The sequence below is a fragment of the Salmo salar genome, unplaced genomic scaffold, assembly GCF_905237065.1.
Source record: "Salmo salar unplaced genomic scaffold, Ssal_v3.1, whole genome shotgun sequence".
In the NCBI taxonomy this organism is placed as follows: Eukaryota; Metazoa; Chordata; class Actinopteri; order Salmoniformes; family Salmonidae; genus Salmo; species Salmo salar.
This window is the reverse complement of record NW_025548713.1, coordinates 1-17789: the sequence shown is the minus strand read 5'-3', so window position 1 is coordinate 17789 and position 17789 is coordinate 1. Positions and strand designations below refer to the sequence as shown.

Here is a 17789-nt window from a genome sequence, read left to right as displayed (position 1 = left end):
AGGAATTGTGAAACTGAGTTTAAATGTATTTGACTTTAACTGTAGTGCCCAGGCGCTGGTCAACAGTAGTGCACTGTATAGGGAATAGTGTGTTATTTGGGACGCAGGGCTGGATTCACAGCAGGAATTTTAATCAAGGCTGCGACTAGCCCTGAACCTCATGAATGGACCGACATGTGATTTATGTATCTCTTCACTAAGACCTGAAGACGCTCAAATTATGTTACTGGATGGTATTAGAGGTCTTAAGTCACTGTGAATGTCATCACAGAGCAGAGAGAGAGAGAACAGTAGAAAGACAGTGGTTTGGTATAGGTCCACCTTAGTCTGTACGGTTACTGACTGTTTGGTATAGGTCCACCTTAGTCTGTACGGTGAGTGACTGTTTGGTACAGGTCCACCTTAGTCTGTACGGTTACTGACTGTTTGGTATAGGTCCACCTTAGTCTGTACGGTGAGTGACTGTTTGGTACAGGTCCACCTTAGTCTGTACGGTTACTGACTGTTTGGTATAGGTCCACCTTAGTCTGTACGGTTACTGACTGTTTGGTACAGGTCCACCTTAGTCTGTACGGTACCTGACTGTTTGGTATAGGTCCACCTTAGTCTGTACGGTTACTGACTGTTTGGTATAGGTCCACCTTAGTCTGTACGGTTACTGACTGTTTGGTATAGGTCCACCTTAGTCTGTACGGTTACTGACTGTTTGGTATAGGTCCACCTTAGTCTGTACGGTTACTGACTGTTTGGGATAGGTCCACCTTAGTCTGTACGGTGACTGACTGTTTGGTATAGGTCCACCTTAGTCTGTACGGTTACTGACTGTTTGGTATAGGTCCACCTTAGTCTGTACGGTTACTGACTGTTTGGTATAGGTCCACCTTAGTCTGTACGGTGACTGACTGTTTGGTATCCTCGCTCGTCATCTTTCAATGCGGCAGGATGCCACTGGGTAAACAGCGACCACGGAATTTCAATCGAGCTCTCTGCCTGAATCTTATGAATGGACCAATGACTGTTTTTTAAATAAGGAATGGTCTGATGATAGTGAATGGGACATCAGTGCTCTGAATGTCTTCACAGAGCAAAGAGAGGGCAATAGAAAGAGAGAGGGAAACAATTCCACCAGCTGTTGGTGCTTCCAGACAGGTCCCCTTGTCTGTCCCTATTTTAACCCTCTTTATACATGTGGTTGTGTGTTTAGATGACGCCATTTGGCATGCCCCATGGATCTCAGTTTGTACTGATGGCTATGTGGGGGGAATAAACCTGAACTAAAACATTCCATTCTGAAACAATACAAACATTAACGAGATCCATGGCTGAACGACGACATTAACATACAGCTGGCGGGTTAAACACTCTATCGTCAGAAGAGAACAGCATTAAGACACGGGGCCGGGGCCTATGCATTTACGTAAACAACAGCTGGTGCACGATATCTAAGGAAGTCTCGAGGTTTTGCTCGCCTGAGGTAGAGTATCTCATGATAAGCTGTAGACCACACTATCCACCTAGAGAGTTTTCATCTGTATTTTTGTAGCTGTCTACATACCACCACAAACCGATGCTGGCACTAAAACCACACTCAATGAGCTGTATACCGCCATAAGCTAACAGGAAAACACTCATCCAGAGGCAGCGCTCCTAGTGGCCGGGGACTTTAATGCACGGAAACTTCAATCAGTTTTACCTCATTTCTATCAGCATGTTAAATGTGCAACCAGAGGGAAAATAATTTTAGACCACCTTTACTCCACACACAGAGATGCGTACAAAGCTCTCCCTCGCCCTCATATGGTCAATCTGACCATAATTCTATCCTGCTGACAAGCAAAAATTAAAGCAGGAAGCATCAGTGACTCAGTCTATAAAAAAGTGGTCAGATGAAGCAGATGCTAATCTACAGGACTGTTTTGCTAGCACAGAGTGGAATATGTTCCAGGATTCTTCCAATGGCATTGAGGAGTACACCACATCAGTCACTGGCTTCATCAATAAGGGCATCGAGGACGTCATCCCCACAGTGACTGTACGTACATACACCAACCAGAAGCCATGGATTACAGGCAACATTCGCACTGAGCTAAAGGGTAGAGCTGCCTCTTTCAAGGAGCGGGACTCTAACCCGGAAGCTTATAAGAAATCCTGCTATTCCCTCCAACGAACCATCAAACAGGCAAAGCATCAATAGAGGACTAAGATTGAATCGTACTACACCGGCTCCAACTCTCGTCGGATGTGGCAGGGCCTGCAAACTATTACAGACTACAAAGGGAAGCACAGCCGAGAGCTGCCCAGTGACATGAGCCTACCAGACAAGCTAAATAAATTCTATGCTCGCTTCGAGGCAAGTAACATGCATGAGAGCCTCAGCTGTTCCGGATGACTGTGTGATCACGCTCCCCACAGCCAATGTGAGTAAGACCTTTTAAACAGGTCAACATTCACAAGGCCGCAAGGCCAGATGGATTACCAGGACTTGTACTCCGAGCATGCGCTGACCAACTGGCAAGTGTCTTCACTGACATTTTTAACCTCTCCCTGTCTGTAATACCAACATGTTTCAAGCAGATCACCATTGTCCCTGTGCCCAAGAACACTAAGGTAACCTGCCTTAATGACTACCGACCCGTAGCACTCACCTCCGTAGCCATGAAATACTTTGAAAGGCTGGTCATGGCTCACATCAACACCATTATCCCAGAAACCCTAGACCCACTCCAATTTGCATACCGCACCAACAGATCCACAGACGATGCAATCTCTATTGCACTCCACACTGCCTTTTCCCATCTAGACAAAAGGAACACCAATGTGAGAATGCTATTAATTGACTACAGCTCAGCGTTCAACACCATAGTTCCCTCAAAGCTCATCAATAAGCTAACAACCCTGGGACTAAACACCTCCCTCTGCAACTGGATCCTGGACTTCCTGACGGGCTGCCCCCAGGTGGTAAGGGTAGGTAACAACACATCCGCCACCCTGGTCCTCAACACTGGAGCCCCTCAGGGGTGCGTGCTCAGTCCCCTTCTGTACTCCCTGTTCACTCATGACTGCATGGCCAGACACGACTCCAACACCATCATTAAGTTTGCTGATGACACAACAGTGGTAGGCCTGATCACCGACAGCTATGAGACAGCCTATTGGGAGGAGGTCAGATACCTGGCCGTGTGGTGCAAGGACAACATCCTCTCCCTCAATGTGATCAAGACAAAGGAGATGATTGTGGACTACAGGAAAAAGAGGGCCGAGCACGCCTCCATTCTCATCGACGGGCTGCAGTGGAGCAGGTTGAGAGCTTCAAGTTCCTTGGCGTCCACATCACCAACAAACTAACATGGTCCAAGCACACCAAGACAGTCGTGAAGAGGGCACGACAAAATCTACTCCCCCTCAGGAGACTAAAAAGATTTGGCATGGGTCCTCAGATCCTCAAAAGGTTTTACAGCTGCACCATCGAGAGCATCCTGACGGGTTGCATCACTGCCTGGTATGGCAACTGCTTGGCATCCGACCGCAAGGCATTACAGAGGGTAGTGCGTACGGTCCAGTACATCACTGGGGCTGAGCTTCCTGCCATCCAGGACCTCTATACCAGGCGGTGTCAGAGGAAGGCCCTAAAAATTGTCAAAGACTCCAGGCACCCTAGTCATAGACTGTTCTCTCTGCTACCGCACAGCAAGTGGTACCTGAGCGCCAAGTCTAGGTCCAAGAGGCTCCTTAATAGCTTCCACCCCCAGACTATTTGCATTGTACCCCCCCCGAACGCTGCTGCTACTCTCTGTTATTATCTATGCATATTTACATTAATAACTCTACCTACATGTACATAATTACCTCAACACCGGTGCCCCGCACACTGACTCTGTACCGGTACCCTCTGTATATAGCCCCGCTATTGTTATTTACTGCTGCTCTTTAACCATTTGTTATTCTTATCTCTTACTCTTTTTTTGGTATTTTCTTAACTGCATTGTTGGTTAAGGGCTTGTAAGTAAGCATTTCACTAAGGTCTACCTACACCTAAGGTCTACCTACATCTGTTGCATGTGACAAATGAAATTGTATTTTATTTGGTCAGTACCTAGTGAACTTAATATTCTGTATTTTGTCATATGGTTCCCTGACAGGTTCAATAAGAACGGCATCGATCTGAACAGGAACTTCCCAGATGCCTTCTCTAAGAAGGAGAGTGGAATGAGAGAGATGGAGGTGAGAGCCATTATGGACTGGCTGAAGACTGAGAGCTTCGTCCTGTCAGCCAACCTGCACGGTGGGGCTGTGGTGGCCAGCTACCCCTACGACAACAGCAATGGAGGTATGTTACACCGTCACACACAGAGAGAGAGAGAGAGGCTGAGTGATAACCAATATAGAGACTACTAGAATGACTACAGAGCAGAGGAACAATATAGACTACAGAGTAGAGTAACAATATAGAGACTACTAGAATGACTACAGAGTAGAGTAACAATATAGAGACTACTAGAATGACTACAGAGCAGAGTAACAATATAGACTACAGAGTAGAGTAACAATATAGAGACTACTAGAATGACTACAGAGTAGAGTAACACTATAGAGACTACTAGAATGACTATAGAGTAGAGTAACAATATAGACTACAGAGTAGAGTAACAATATAGACTACAGAGCAGAGTAACAATATAGACTACAGAGTAGAGTAACAATATAGAGACTACTAGAATGACTACAGAGTAGAGTAACAATATAGACTACAGAGTAGAGTAACAATATAGAGACTACTAGAATGACTACAGAGTAGAGTAACAATATAGACTACAGAGTAGAGTAACAATATAGAGACTACTAGAATGACTACAGAGCAGAGGAACAATATAGAGACTACTAGAATGACTACAGAGCAGTGTAACAATATAGAGACTACTAGAATGACTACAGAGTAGAGTAACAATATAGAGACTACTAGAATGACTACAGAGCAGAGTAACAATATAGACTACAGAGTAGAGTAACAATATAGAGACTACTAGAATGACTACAGAGCAGAGTAACAATATAGACTACAGAGTAGAGTAACAATATAGAGACTACTAGAATGACTACAGAACAGAGTAACAATATAGAGACTACTAGAATGACTACAGAGCAGAGTAACAATATAGACTACAGAGTAGAGTAACAATATAGAGACTACTAGAATGACTACAGAGTAGAGTAACAATATAGAGACTACTAGAATGACTACAGAGCAGAGTAACAATATAGACTACAGAGTAGAGTAACAATATAGAGACTACTAGAATGACTACAGAGTAGAGTAACACTATAGAGACTACTAGAATGACTATAGAGTAGAGTAACAATATAGACTACAGAGTAGAGTAACAATATAGACTACAGAGCAGAGTAACAATATAGACTACAGAGTAGAGTAACAATATAGAGACTACTAGAATGACTACAGAGCAGAGTAACAATATAGACTACAGAGTAGAGTAACAATATAGAGACTACTAGAATGACTACAGAGTAGAGTAACAATATAGACTACAGAGTAGAGTAACAATATAGAGACTACTAGAATGACTACAGAGCAGAGGAACAATATAGAGACTACTAGAATGACTACAGAGCAGAGTAACAATATAGAGACTACTAGAATGACTACAGAGTAGAGTAACAATATAGAGACTACTAGAATGACTACAGAGCAGAGTAACAATATAGAGACTACTAGAATGACTACAGAGCAGAGTAACAATATAGAGACTACTAGAATGACTACAGAGCAGAGTAACAATATAGACTACAGAGTAGAGTAACAATATAGAGACTACTAGAATGACTACAGAGTAGAGTAACAATATAGAGACTACTAGAATGACTACAGAACAGAGTAACAATATAGAGACTACTAGAATGACTACAGAGCAGAGTAACAATATAGACTACAGAGTAGAGTAACAATATAGAGACTACTAGAATGACTACAGAGTAGAGTAACAATATAGAGACTACTAGAATGACTACGGAGTAGAGTAACAATATAGAGACTACTAGAATGACTACAGAGCAGAGTAACAATATAGACTACAGAGTAGAGTAACAATATAGAGACTACTAGAATGACTACAGAGCAGAGTAACAACAGGTGTCCTTGTGAAGAGATCAATAAGTCAATCACGTCAATATTGGTTGTTTCCACTGTGTCCCAAATAGCCCAGGGCCCTGGTCAAAAGTAGTGTACTATATAGGGAATAGGGCTCTGGTCTAAAGTAGTGCACTATATAGGGAATAGGGCTCTGGTCTAAAGTAGTATACTATATAGGGAATAGGGCTCTGGTCTAAAGTAGTGCACTATATAGGGAATAGGGCTCTGGTCTAAAGTAGTATACTATATAGGGAATAGGTTGACATGTTATGTTGTCACCCAGGTAGTGAGCTGCAGAGTGGATCCAGTGTTGCCCCTGACAACGACGTGTTGATCCAGCTGGCTAAGACCTACTCCTACACCCACAGCAAGATGCACAAGGGAGACCACTGTTACGACTCCAAGGACTTTAAGGAGGGCATCACCAACGGTTACTACTGGTACCCTCTACCAGGTCAGTCAGTAAATCTATCAGTTTACAGATCTGGGGTACTACTGGTACCCTCTACCAGGTCAGTCAGTAAATCTATCAGCTTACAGATCTGGGGTACTACTGGTACCCTCTACCAGGTCAGTCAGTAAATCTATCAGCTTACAGATCTGGGGTACTACTGGTACCCTCTACCAGGTCAGTAAATCTATCAGCTTACAGATCTGGGGTACTACTGGCACCCTCTACCAGGTCAGTCAGTAAATCTATCAGCTTACAGATCTGGGGTACTACTGGTACCCTCTACCAGGTCAGTCAGTAAATCTATCAGTTTACAGATCTGGGGTACTACTGGTACCCTCTACCAGGTCAGTCAGTAAATCTATCAGTTTACAGATCTGGGGTACTACTGGTACCCTCTACCAGGTCAGTCAGTAAATCTATCAGCTTACAGATCTGGGGTACTACTGGTATCCTCTACCAGGTCAGTAAATCTATCAGCTTACAGATCTGGGGTACTACTGGTATCCTCTACCAGGTCAGTCAGTAAATCTATCAGCTTACAGATCTGGGGTACTACTGGTACCCTCTACCAGGTCAGTCAGTAAATCTATCAGCTTACAGATCTGGGGTACTACTAGTATCCTCTACCAGGTCAGTCAGTAAATCTATCAGCTTACAGATCTGGGGTACTACTGGTACCCTCTACCAGGTCAGTCAGTAAATCTATCAGCTTACAGATCTGGGGTACTACTAGTATCCTCTACCAGGTCAGTCAGTAAATCTATCAGCTTACAGATCTGGGGTACTACTGGTATCCTCTACCAGGTCAGTCAGTAAATCTATCAGCTTACAGATCTGGGGTACTACTGGTACCCTCTACCAGGTCAGTCAGTAAATCTATCAGCTTACAGATCTGGGGTACTACTGGTATCCTCTACCAGGTCAGTAAATCTATCAGTTTACAGATCTGGGGTACTACTGGTACCCTCTACCAGGTCAGTCAGTAAATCTATCAGCTTACAGATCTGGGGTACTACTGGTACCCTCTACCAGGTCAGTCAGTAAATCTATCAGCTTACAGATCTGGGGTACTACTGGTATCCTCTACCAGGTCAGTAAATCTATCAGTTTACAGATCTGGGGTACTACTGGTACCCTCTACCAGGTCAGTCAGTAAATCTATCAGCTTACAGATCTGGGGTACTACTGGTACCCTCTACCAGGTCAGTCAGTAAATCTATCAGCTTACAGATCTGGGGTACTACTGGTACCCTCTACCAGGTCAGTCAGTAAATCTATCAGTTTACAGATCTGGGGTACTACTGGTACCCTCTACCAGGTCAGTCAGTAAATCTATCAGCTTACAGATCTGGGGTACTACTGGTACCCTCTACCAGGTCAGTCAGTAAATCTATCAGCTTACAGATCTGGGGTACTACTGGTATCCTCTACCAGGTCAGTCAGTAAATCTATCAGCTTACAGATCTGGGGTACTACTGGTATCCTCTACCAGGTCAGTAAATCTATCAGCTTACAGATCTGGGGTACTACTGGTATCCTCTACCAGGACAGTAAATCTATCAGTTTACAGATCTGGGGTAATAGCTAAGGGTGATGGGTTGACAGTTGCAAGCCCCCCCCCCCCTCTGTCGGGTTCAAAGTTCAAACCACGGGACTAATTTGCTACAATACTAATACTAGAGGTCACGTGTACAGACATGACCTTTCACTGGGGGAACCTGTCAGTGTTGTCATCACCCTGGAGATGTTGGGTTAAGATTTAGCAGAGTTAATAACACATCCAAGTCAGAACTGAAGTCCGTCTTGTCTAAAATAGAACGTTCTCGTAAATCATTCATGTCAATGGGAGATTTATGTAAATATTCCGGTATGTTCCACATCATCTCAGTGTAGATACATATAGAACTGCATACGGCCGTTCAGCCTTTCCCTTCACCCTATAGATACTGGTCTAATAGACTACAGTGACTGGTAGAGTGACGTCCGTTCAGCCTTTCCCTTCACCCTATAGATACTGGTCTAATAGACTACAGTGACTGGTAGAGTGACGTCCGTTCAGCCTTTCCCTTCACCCTATAGATACTGGTCTAATAGACTACAGTGACTGGTAGAGTGACGACCGTTCAGCCTTTCCCTTCACCCTATAGATACTGGTCTAATAGACTACAGTGACTGGTAGAGTGACGTCCGTTCAGCCTTTCCCTTCACCCTATAGATACTGGTCTAATAGACTACAGTGACTGGTAGAGTGACGACCGTTCAGCCTTTCCCTTCACCCTATAGATACTGGTCTAATAGACTACAGTGACTGGTAGAGTGACGACCGTTCAGCCTTTCCCTTCACCCTATAGATACTGGTCTAATAGACTACAGTGACTGGTAGAGTGACGACCGTTCAGCCTTTCCCTTCACCCTATAGATACTGGTCTAATAGACTACAGTGACTGGTAGAGTGACGTCCGTTCAGCCTTTCCCTTCACCCTATAGATACTGGTCTAATAGACTACAGTGACTGGTAGAGTGACGACCGTTCAGCCTTTCCCTTCACCCTATAGATACTGGTCTAATAGACTACAGTGACTGGTAGAGTGACGACCGTTCAGCCTTTCCCTTCACCCTATAGATACTGGTCTAATAGACTACAGTGACTGGTAGAGTGACGGCCGTTCAGCCTTTCCCTTCACCCTATAGATACTGGTCTAATAGACTACAGTGACTGGTAGAGTGACGACCGTTCAGCCTTTCCCTTCACCCTATAGATACTGGTCTAATAGACTACAGTGACTGGTAGAGTGACGACCGTTCAGCCTTTCCCTTCACCCTATAGATACTGGTCTAATAGACTACAGTGACTGGTAGAGTGACGACCGTTCAGCCTTTCCCTTCACCCTATAGATACTGGTCTAATAGACTACAGTGACTGGTAGAGTGATGACCGTTCAGCCTTTCCCTTCACCCTATAGATACTGGTCTAATAGACTACAGTGACTGGTAGAGTGACGACCGTTCAGCCTTTCCCTTCACCCTATAGATACTGGTCTAATAGACTACAGTGACTGGTAGAGTGACGACCGTTCAGCCTTTCCCTTCACCCTATAGATACTGGTCTAATAGACTACAGTGACTGGTAGAGTGACGACCGTTCAGCCTTTCCCTTCACCCTATAGATACTGGTCTGATAGACTACAGTGACTGGTAGAGTGACGACCGTTCAGCCTTTCCCTTCACCCTATAGATACTGGTCTGATAGACTACAGTGACTGGTAGAGTGACGACCGTTCAGCCTTTCCTTTCACCCTATAGATACTGGTCTAATAGACTACAGTGACTGGTAGAGTGACGACCGTTCAGCCTTTCCCTTCACCCTATAGATACTGGTCTAATAGACTACAGTGACTGGTAGAGTGACGACCGTTCAGCCTTTCCCTTCACCCTATAGATACTGGTCTAATAGACTACAGTGACTGGTAGAGTGACGACCGTTCAGCCTTTCCCTTCACCCTATAGATACTGGTCTGATAGACTACAGTGACTGGTAGAGTGACGACCGTTCAGCCTTTCCCTTCACCCTATAGATACTGGTCTAATAGACTACAGTGACTGGTAGAGTGACGAGCACCATTATGGCTCTAGTCTGGCTCAGTTTCATGTTTTTCTATCCGTTTCCTAGGAGGGATGCAGGACTATAACTACGTGTGGGGCCAGTGTCTAGAGATCACCTTGGAGCTATCCTGTTGTAAATTCCCTCCAGAGAGTGATCTGCCTGGGCTCTGGGATGCCAACCGGGCCGCGCTGCTGGCATACATGCAACAGGTCCATCTGGGTAAGTACCATGCTGTCTGTCGTGGGTTAGTACCACGCTGTCTGTCGTGGGTTAGTACCACGCTGTCTGTCGTGGGTTAGTACCACGCTGTCTGTCGTGGGTTAGTACCACGCTGTCTGTCGTGGGTTAGTACCACGCTGTCTGTCGTGGGTTAGTACCACGCTGTCCGTCGTGGGTTAGTACCACGCTGTCTGTCGGTGGGTTAGTACCACGCGGTCTGTCGTGGGTTAGTACCACGCTGTCTGTCGTGGGTTAGTACCACGCTGTCTGTCGTGGGTTAGTACCACGCTGTCTGTCGTGGGTTAGTACCACGCTGTCTGTCGTGGGTTAGTACCATGCTGTCTGTTGTGGGTTAGTACCATGCTGTCTGTCGTGGGTTAGTACCACGCTGTCTGTCGTGGGTTAGTACCACGCTGTCTGTCGTGGGTTAGTACCACGCTGTCTGTCGTGGGTTAGTACCACGCTGTCTATCATAAATACAATCACATCAATCAATACTTCTGTACAGTGTTTCACTACCAAGTGGTGGCTTGATCATTTCAATGGTAGAATGATTCATTTAGGTATGAATCGTTTAGGTAGTACGATTCATTTAGGTAAGAATCGGTAAGGTAAAACAATTCATTCAAGAGATGTGGATATTGAATGTAAGCTCAAGGTAATTCTGTAATAACAAAAAAAAATCCCGACGTTATGTCACATGCTGAAAAGCCCCCAGGCACTAAAATAGATCTCCAGATCAGGAAGCACGACAAGATCTCACAACAATGGTCTACCCTGGGATGACTCCTGGTCCTGGTCAGTCATCACGGTCTACCCTGGGATGACTCCTGGTCCTGGTCAGTCATCACGGTCTACCCTGGGATGACTCCTGGTCCTGGTCAGTCATCATGGTCTACCCTGGGATGACTCCTGGTCCTGGTCAGTCATCACGGTCTACCCTGGGATGACTCCTGGTCCTGGTCAGTCATCACGGTCTACCCTGGGATGACTCCTGGTCCTGGTCAGTCATCACGGTCTACCCTGGGATGACTCCTGGTCCTGGTCAGTCATCACGGTCTACCCTGGGATGACTCCTGGTCCTGGTCAGTCATCACGGTCTACCCTGGGATGACTCCTGGTCCTGGTCAGTCATCACGGTCTACCCTGGGATGACTCCTGGTCCTGGTCAGTCATCACGGTCTACCCTGGGATGACTCCTGGTCCTGGTCAGTCATCACGGTCTACCCTGGGATGACTCCTGGTCCAGGTCAGTCATCACGGTCTACCCTGGGATGACTCCTGGTCCTGGTCAGTCATCATGGTCTACCCTGGGATGACTCCTGGTCCTGGTCAGTCATCACGGTCTACCCTGGGATGACTCCTGGTCCTGGTCAGTCATCACGGTCTACCCTGGGATGACTCCTGGTCCAGGTCAGTCATCACGGTCTACCCTGGGATGACTCCTGGTCCTGGTCAGTCATCACGGTCTACCCTGGGATGACTCCTGGTCCTGGTCAGTCATCACGGTCTACCCTGGGATGACTCCTGGTCCTGGTCAGTCATCACGGTCTACCCTGGGATGACTCCTGGTCCAGGTCAGTCATCACGGTCTACCCTGGGATGACTCCTGGTCCTGGTCAGTCATCACGGTCTACCCTGGGATGACTCCTGGTCCAGGTCAGTCATCACGGTCTACCCTGGGATGACTCCTGGTCCTGGTCAGTCATCACGGTCTACCCTGGGATGACTCCTGGTCCTGGTCAGTCATCATGGTCTACCCTGGGATGACTCCTGGTCCTGGTCAGTCATCACGGTCTACCCTGGGATGACTCCTGGTCCTGGTCAGTCATCACGGTCTACCCTGGGATGACTCCTGGTCCTGGTCAGTCATCATGGTCTACCCTGGGATGACTCCTGGTCCTGGTCAGTCATCACGGTCTACCCTGGGATGACTCCTGGTCCTGGTCAGTCATCACGGTCTACCCTGGGATGACTCCTGGTCCAGGTCAGTCATCACGGTCTACCCTGGGATGACTCCTGGTCCTGGTCAGTCATCACGGTCTACCCTGGGATGACTCCTGGTCCTGGTCAGTCATCACGGTCTACCCTGGGATGACTCCTGGTCCTGGTCAGTCATCACGGTCTACCCTGGGATGACTCCTGGTCCTGGTCAGTCATCACGGTCTACCCTGGGATGACTCCTGGTCCAGGTCAGTCATCACGGTCTACCCTGGGATGACTCCTGGTCCTGGTCAGTCATCACGGTCTACCCTGGGATGACTCCTGGTCCAGGTCAGTCATCACGGTCTACCCTGGGATGACTCCTGGTCCTGGTCAGTCATCACGGTCTACCCTGGGATGACTCCTGGTCCTGGTCAGTCATCATGGTCTACCCTGGGATGACTCCTGGTCCTGGTCAGTCATCACGGTCTACCCTGGGATGACTCCTGGTCCTGGTCAGTCATCACGGTCTACCCTGGGATGACTCCTGGTCCTGGTCAGTCATCACGGTCTATCCTGGGATGACTCCTGGTCCTGGTCAGTCATCACGGTCTACCCTGGGATGACTCCTGGTCCTGGTCAGTCATCACGGTCTACCCTGGGATGACTCCTGGTCCTGGTCAGTCATCACGGTCTACCCTGGGATGACTCCTGGTCCTGGTCAGTCATCACGGTCTACCCTGGGATGACTCCTGGTCCTGGTCAGTCATCACGGTCTACCCTGGGATGACTCCTGGTCCTGGTCAGTCATCATGGTCTACCCTGGGATGACTCCTGGTCCTGGTCAGTCATCACGGTCTACCCTGGGATGACTCCTGGTCCTGGTCAGTCATCACGGTCTACCCTGGGATGACTCCTGGTCCTGGTCAGTCATCACGGTCTACCCTGGGATGACTCCTGGTCCTGGTCAGTCATCATGGTCTACCCTGGGATGACTCCTGGTCCAGGTCAGTCATCACGGTCTACCCTGGGATGACTCCTGGTCCTGGTCAGTCATCACGGTCTACCCTGGGTGACTCCCGGTCCAGGTCAGTCATCATGGTCTACCCTGGGATGACTCCTGGTCCTGGTCAGTCATCACGGTCTACCCTGGGATGACTCCTGGTCCTGGTCAGTCATCACGGTCTACCCTGGGATGACTCCTGGTCCTGGTCAGTCATCACGGTCTACCCTGGGTGACTCCCGGTCCTGGTCAGTCATCACGGTCTACCCTGGGATGACTCCTGGTCCTGGTCAGTCATCATGGTCTACCCTGGGATGACTCCTGGTCCAGGTCAGTCATCACGGTCTACCCCTGGGATGACTCCTGGTCCTGGTCAGTCATCACGGTCTACCCTGGGATGACTCCTGGTCCAGGTCAGTCATCACGGTCTACCCTGGGATGACTCCTGGTCCTGGTCAGTCATCATGGTCTACCCTGGGATGACTCCTGGTCCAGGTCAGTCATCACGGTCTACCCTGGGATGACTCCTGGTCCAGGTCAGTCATCACGGTCTACCCTGGGATGACTCCTGGTCCAGGTCAGTCATCACGGTCTACCCTGGGATGACTCCTGGTCCTGGTCAGTCATCATGGTCTACCCTGGGATGACTCCTGGTCCAGGTCAGTCATCACGGTCTACCCTGGGATGACTCCTGGTCCAGGTCAGTCATCACGGTCAAAAGTAGTGTCCTATATAGGGAATATTGTGCCATTTGGGATGCGGACCCTGGTCAAAAGTAGTGCACTATATAGGTATTAGGGTGCCATTTGGGATGCACAGGAGAGTCAGTGTGATGCTTGGTGCCTCAACTGACATCACAACAATCACCACTATAAAAGGTTATATTTAATGACCAACAGAAGCTACCCCTGTATTCCAGTCAAAAGCTTTTCCAGAATAGTCTTACTGTTCTCCTGTGTTGTGTTGAGGTTAACACAGAATAGTCTTACTGTTCTCCTGTGTTGTGTTGAGGTTAACACAGAATAGTCTTACTGTTCTCCTGTGTTGTGTTGAGGTTAACACAGAATAGTCTTACTGTTCTCCTGTGTTGTGTTGAGGTTAACACAGAATAGTCTTACTGTTCTCCTGTGTTGTGTTGAGGTTAACACAGAATAGTCTTACTGTTCTCCTGTGTTGTGTTGAGGTAAACACAGAATAGGGCGACGAAGGGTTCATTCACTCCAGTAAAGTTAAGAAGGGGGGAAACTCCACCCCTTCTGAATAGTTAATGGGGTATCGTCTAATTAACAACCGGATAATTGAGTAGCAGCGCATGCTCCGCCCACCTGAGGATCTGTCTTTTCTGTCATCTATTTCCTGTGTTTGAAGGGGGGGGAGGCAAAATCCACTTGACATTTAAATCTCGCTGGATTGATTCATTTTACTCCTGCGAATCTTTCATACTCTTGCTTGTGCCTGTCGTTTTTTTAACGTTTACAAATTAGATGCGCTGAAATGAAAGAAACTTCCTGAAAATGAACACTGGGATGATAGTGATATTATGTCTGATCTCACAAACAATGTAAAGTCTGTTTAGATAGATGTGATCTAGAGCCGAGCTGTCGGTCTTTAATCTGAGGGTTTCCTGCTAGTGATGCAACATGTTGAATTATGCAACACAACTTAACATCAGTAATTAATGAGGCTGTCTGGACCGAGCAGGTAGGCCTAGACAGAGCTAGTTTTTGGTGGTTGTAGGCCAGTTCCACTTATGTTCATTTATTCATATATGCATATTACCTAGTGTGTTTATGCAAATGAGGCATATATACTTTTCTTTATTTTAACACATATTTTTTTTAAATACTTGATACCATTACAAAATGTAGATATGAGTCCATTCTAAGAAAATAAAAGTGAAATTTGACAAATTGAGTACCAAAATCCCAGAAGTCCAGGTATTATTTGTCCGTGCCAGTAAAATGTTTTATGTGCTATAATCCAGTCAGTACCTGGAGGATCTTCATACGTTGTTCAACTGTTGCATTTATTAGAATGTTTTTTAAAAACTTTTAACAATTTGGATGACAGTAAATTGAGAACCAATTGGCTTTGGTTGGTTGGTGTTGATTGTCCTGCTCTCCTTCCGTCCCGCCGTGTGTGTGTGTGTGTGTGTGTGTGTGTCTAGGTGTGAAAGGGCAGGTGTTGGACGCGGAGGGAAACCCATTACAGAATGCTTTGGTGGAGGTGGAGGGGAGACGGAACCTCTGTCCCTTCAGAACGGACCTCCATGGAGAGTACTACAGACTGCTGTTGCCAGGCAACTACACCTTTATGGTGAGACAGCACCCTCTGGTGGTAGTATTGATACTTTAGGATTGTTTATTCAAATGGCACCCTATTCCCAATGTAGTGCACTACTTTTGACCAGAGCCCTATTCCACTATATAGGGAATAGGGTGCCATTTGGGACCGGTCTGTGTATCTGGGTGGTAGTTATTTATTTGGACAGTGAAGCTAAAACATTTAATTTGGCTCTATTACTCCCAGCAATTTGGATTTGAGATAAAATGTTTCACATGAGGCGAATGTACAAAAATGTCACTTTTTTATTTGAGGGTATTTTCATACATATCTGTTTTAACGTTTAGAAATGAAAGCACTTTTATTAGGGTCTGATTTAAAAATCTGTGATGCGAAGAAAGCTGAATCACGGAATCTAGACAATAAAACGGAATTCAACACTATTCAAAAATATATGGAACATAGTAGGAAATCAACTTTGCCCGAAGTTTATTATAAAACATGAACAGAATGCGTCAGTGATTCGTATTTCTTTCAACTTTCTAAACGGGCATCGAGAATCCCCGTCTGTGTATGTTCCCGTCGTCTACCACTCTGTGTAGCTGTTAGCGGTGATGCTAATCAAATACAGTCTTCTGGCAGATGGAAAGCCTTTCACAAAACCCCTTCTCAATTAATGTTAACTACAAAGTAGCCTTTGCCTACCTGGCAGAATTATATTGGGATTATTTGCATCAGTCCAGTGGGTCATTTGTTTTGCCAACTCTACCATCACACGTGTGCTACAAAAACACCAGTGAACAGCAGCCTCTTGCTGGGTGCAGTGGAGTTAAAGGGAAACTATGCCCAAAACTTGACATTTCAACAACAACAACAAATCCCAGACCTCAAAAGTGGTCTCCTGGTGTGGTTTAAGCATTGTTGTGGATTTAGAAAATCAAATTTATATATAAAAAATATATATATATATATATATATATATATATATATGGATTTCTTAGGGCTCTGCTTTATGTATCGTTGAAGGTATCATAAGCATTTGGACAAATGTACCTCTATGTGTATTAAAGTAGTTGAGTGTAGTATTTGTTCCCATATTCCTAGCAAGCAATGACGTCATTAAACTTTTGACTCTACAAACTTGTTGGATGCATGTTTGCTGTTTGACCCCCCCTCCCTAAATACAACACTGAGATTGGACTGGGACTGATAGGAATGATTTAACTGCTCTCAAATAAACCAAGAGGGTGGAGGGTAAACTTCCTCTAAGTGGCATGGGGAGGACATGGGGCTCGGGTCAAACTAGTGCACTATATATGGATTAGGGTGCTGTTTCAGACACAGTCTAGAGTGAGACAATCCTATGGGCTCTAGTCAAAAGTAGTGCAGTATATAGGGAATAGGGTGCCATTTTGGACACAACCTCAATGAATGTTTGTCAGTGTTTTTTATTTTGACCCAGCTCATACAAAGCCATGTGGGTGGTCCTGCTGGGTTGGGTGGGACAGTAGCACGTATGAGGTCCCACATCTCCCACAGTCTCCAGTAAATATCTGATCAACTAACAGATAACAACCATCCCTCTGCAGTATGAGGTCCCACATCTCCCACAGTCTCCAGTAAACATCTGATCAACTAACAGATAACTGTCCCTCCGCAGACAGAGCAGAGAAAGCACCAGAACATTCTCGACAACAGAGATATTGTGAAACCATGACAATAAAAATGTTTCACCCTTTATTACATTCATCTGTTCAGACGGAATAGATACTTGATCTACAGTACAATACTGTATATTTAGTTGGTATACATCTGGGTATGAATCAATCCTCTACAGTACAATACTGTATATTTAGTTGGTATACAACTGGGTATGAATCAAGCCTCTACAGTACAATACTGTATATTTAGTTGGTATACAACTGGGTATGAATCAATCCTCTACAGTACAATACTGTATATTTAGTTGGTATACATCTGGGTATGAATCAATCCTCTACAGTACAATACTGTATATTTAGTTGGTATACAACTGGGTATGAATCAATACTCTACAGTACAATACTGTATATTTAGTTAGTATACAACTGGGTATGAATCAATCCTCTACAGTACAATACTGTATATTTAGTTGGTATACATCTGGGTATGAATCAAC

The 17789-nt window shown here is 45.9% G+C and overlaps 1 protein-coding gene across 1 annotated transcript; it reads left to right on the top strand.

Moving 5' to 3' along the window:
* The first annotated feature begins 4054 nt into the window (after positions 1-4054).
* LOC123733232 (carboxypeptidase M-like) lies at positions 4055-15779 on the top strand. Its single transcript, XM_045712673.1, has 4 exons — positions 4055-4327; positions 6429-6599; positions 10270-10422; positions 15516-15779. The coding sequence occupies exons 1-4, from the start codon at positions 4066-4068 to the stop codon at positions 15701-15703; spliced, it is 774 nt and encodes a 257-aa protein (XP_045568629.1). The 5' UTR covers positions 4055-4065; the 3' UTR covers positions 15704-15779.
* The last annotated feature ends 2010 nt before the right edge of the window (positions 15780-17789 follow it).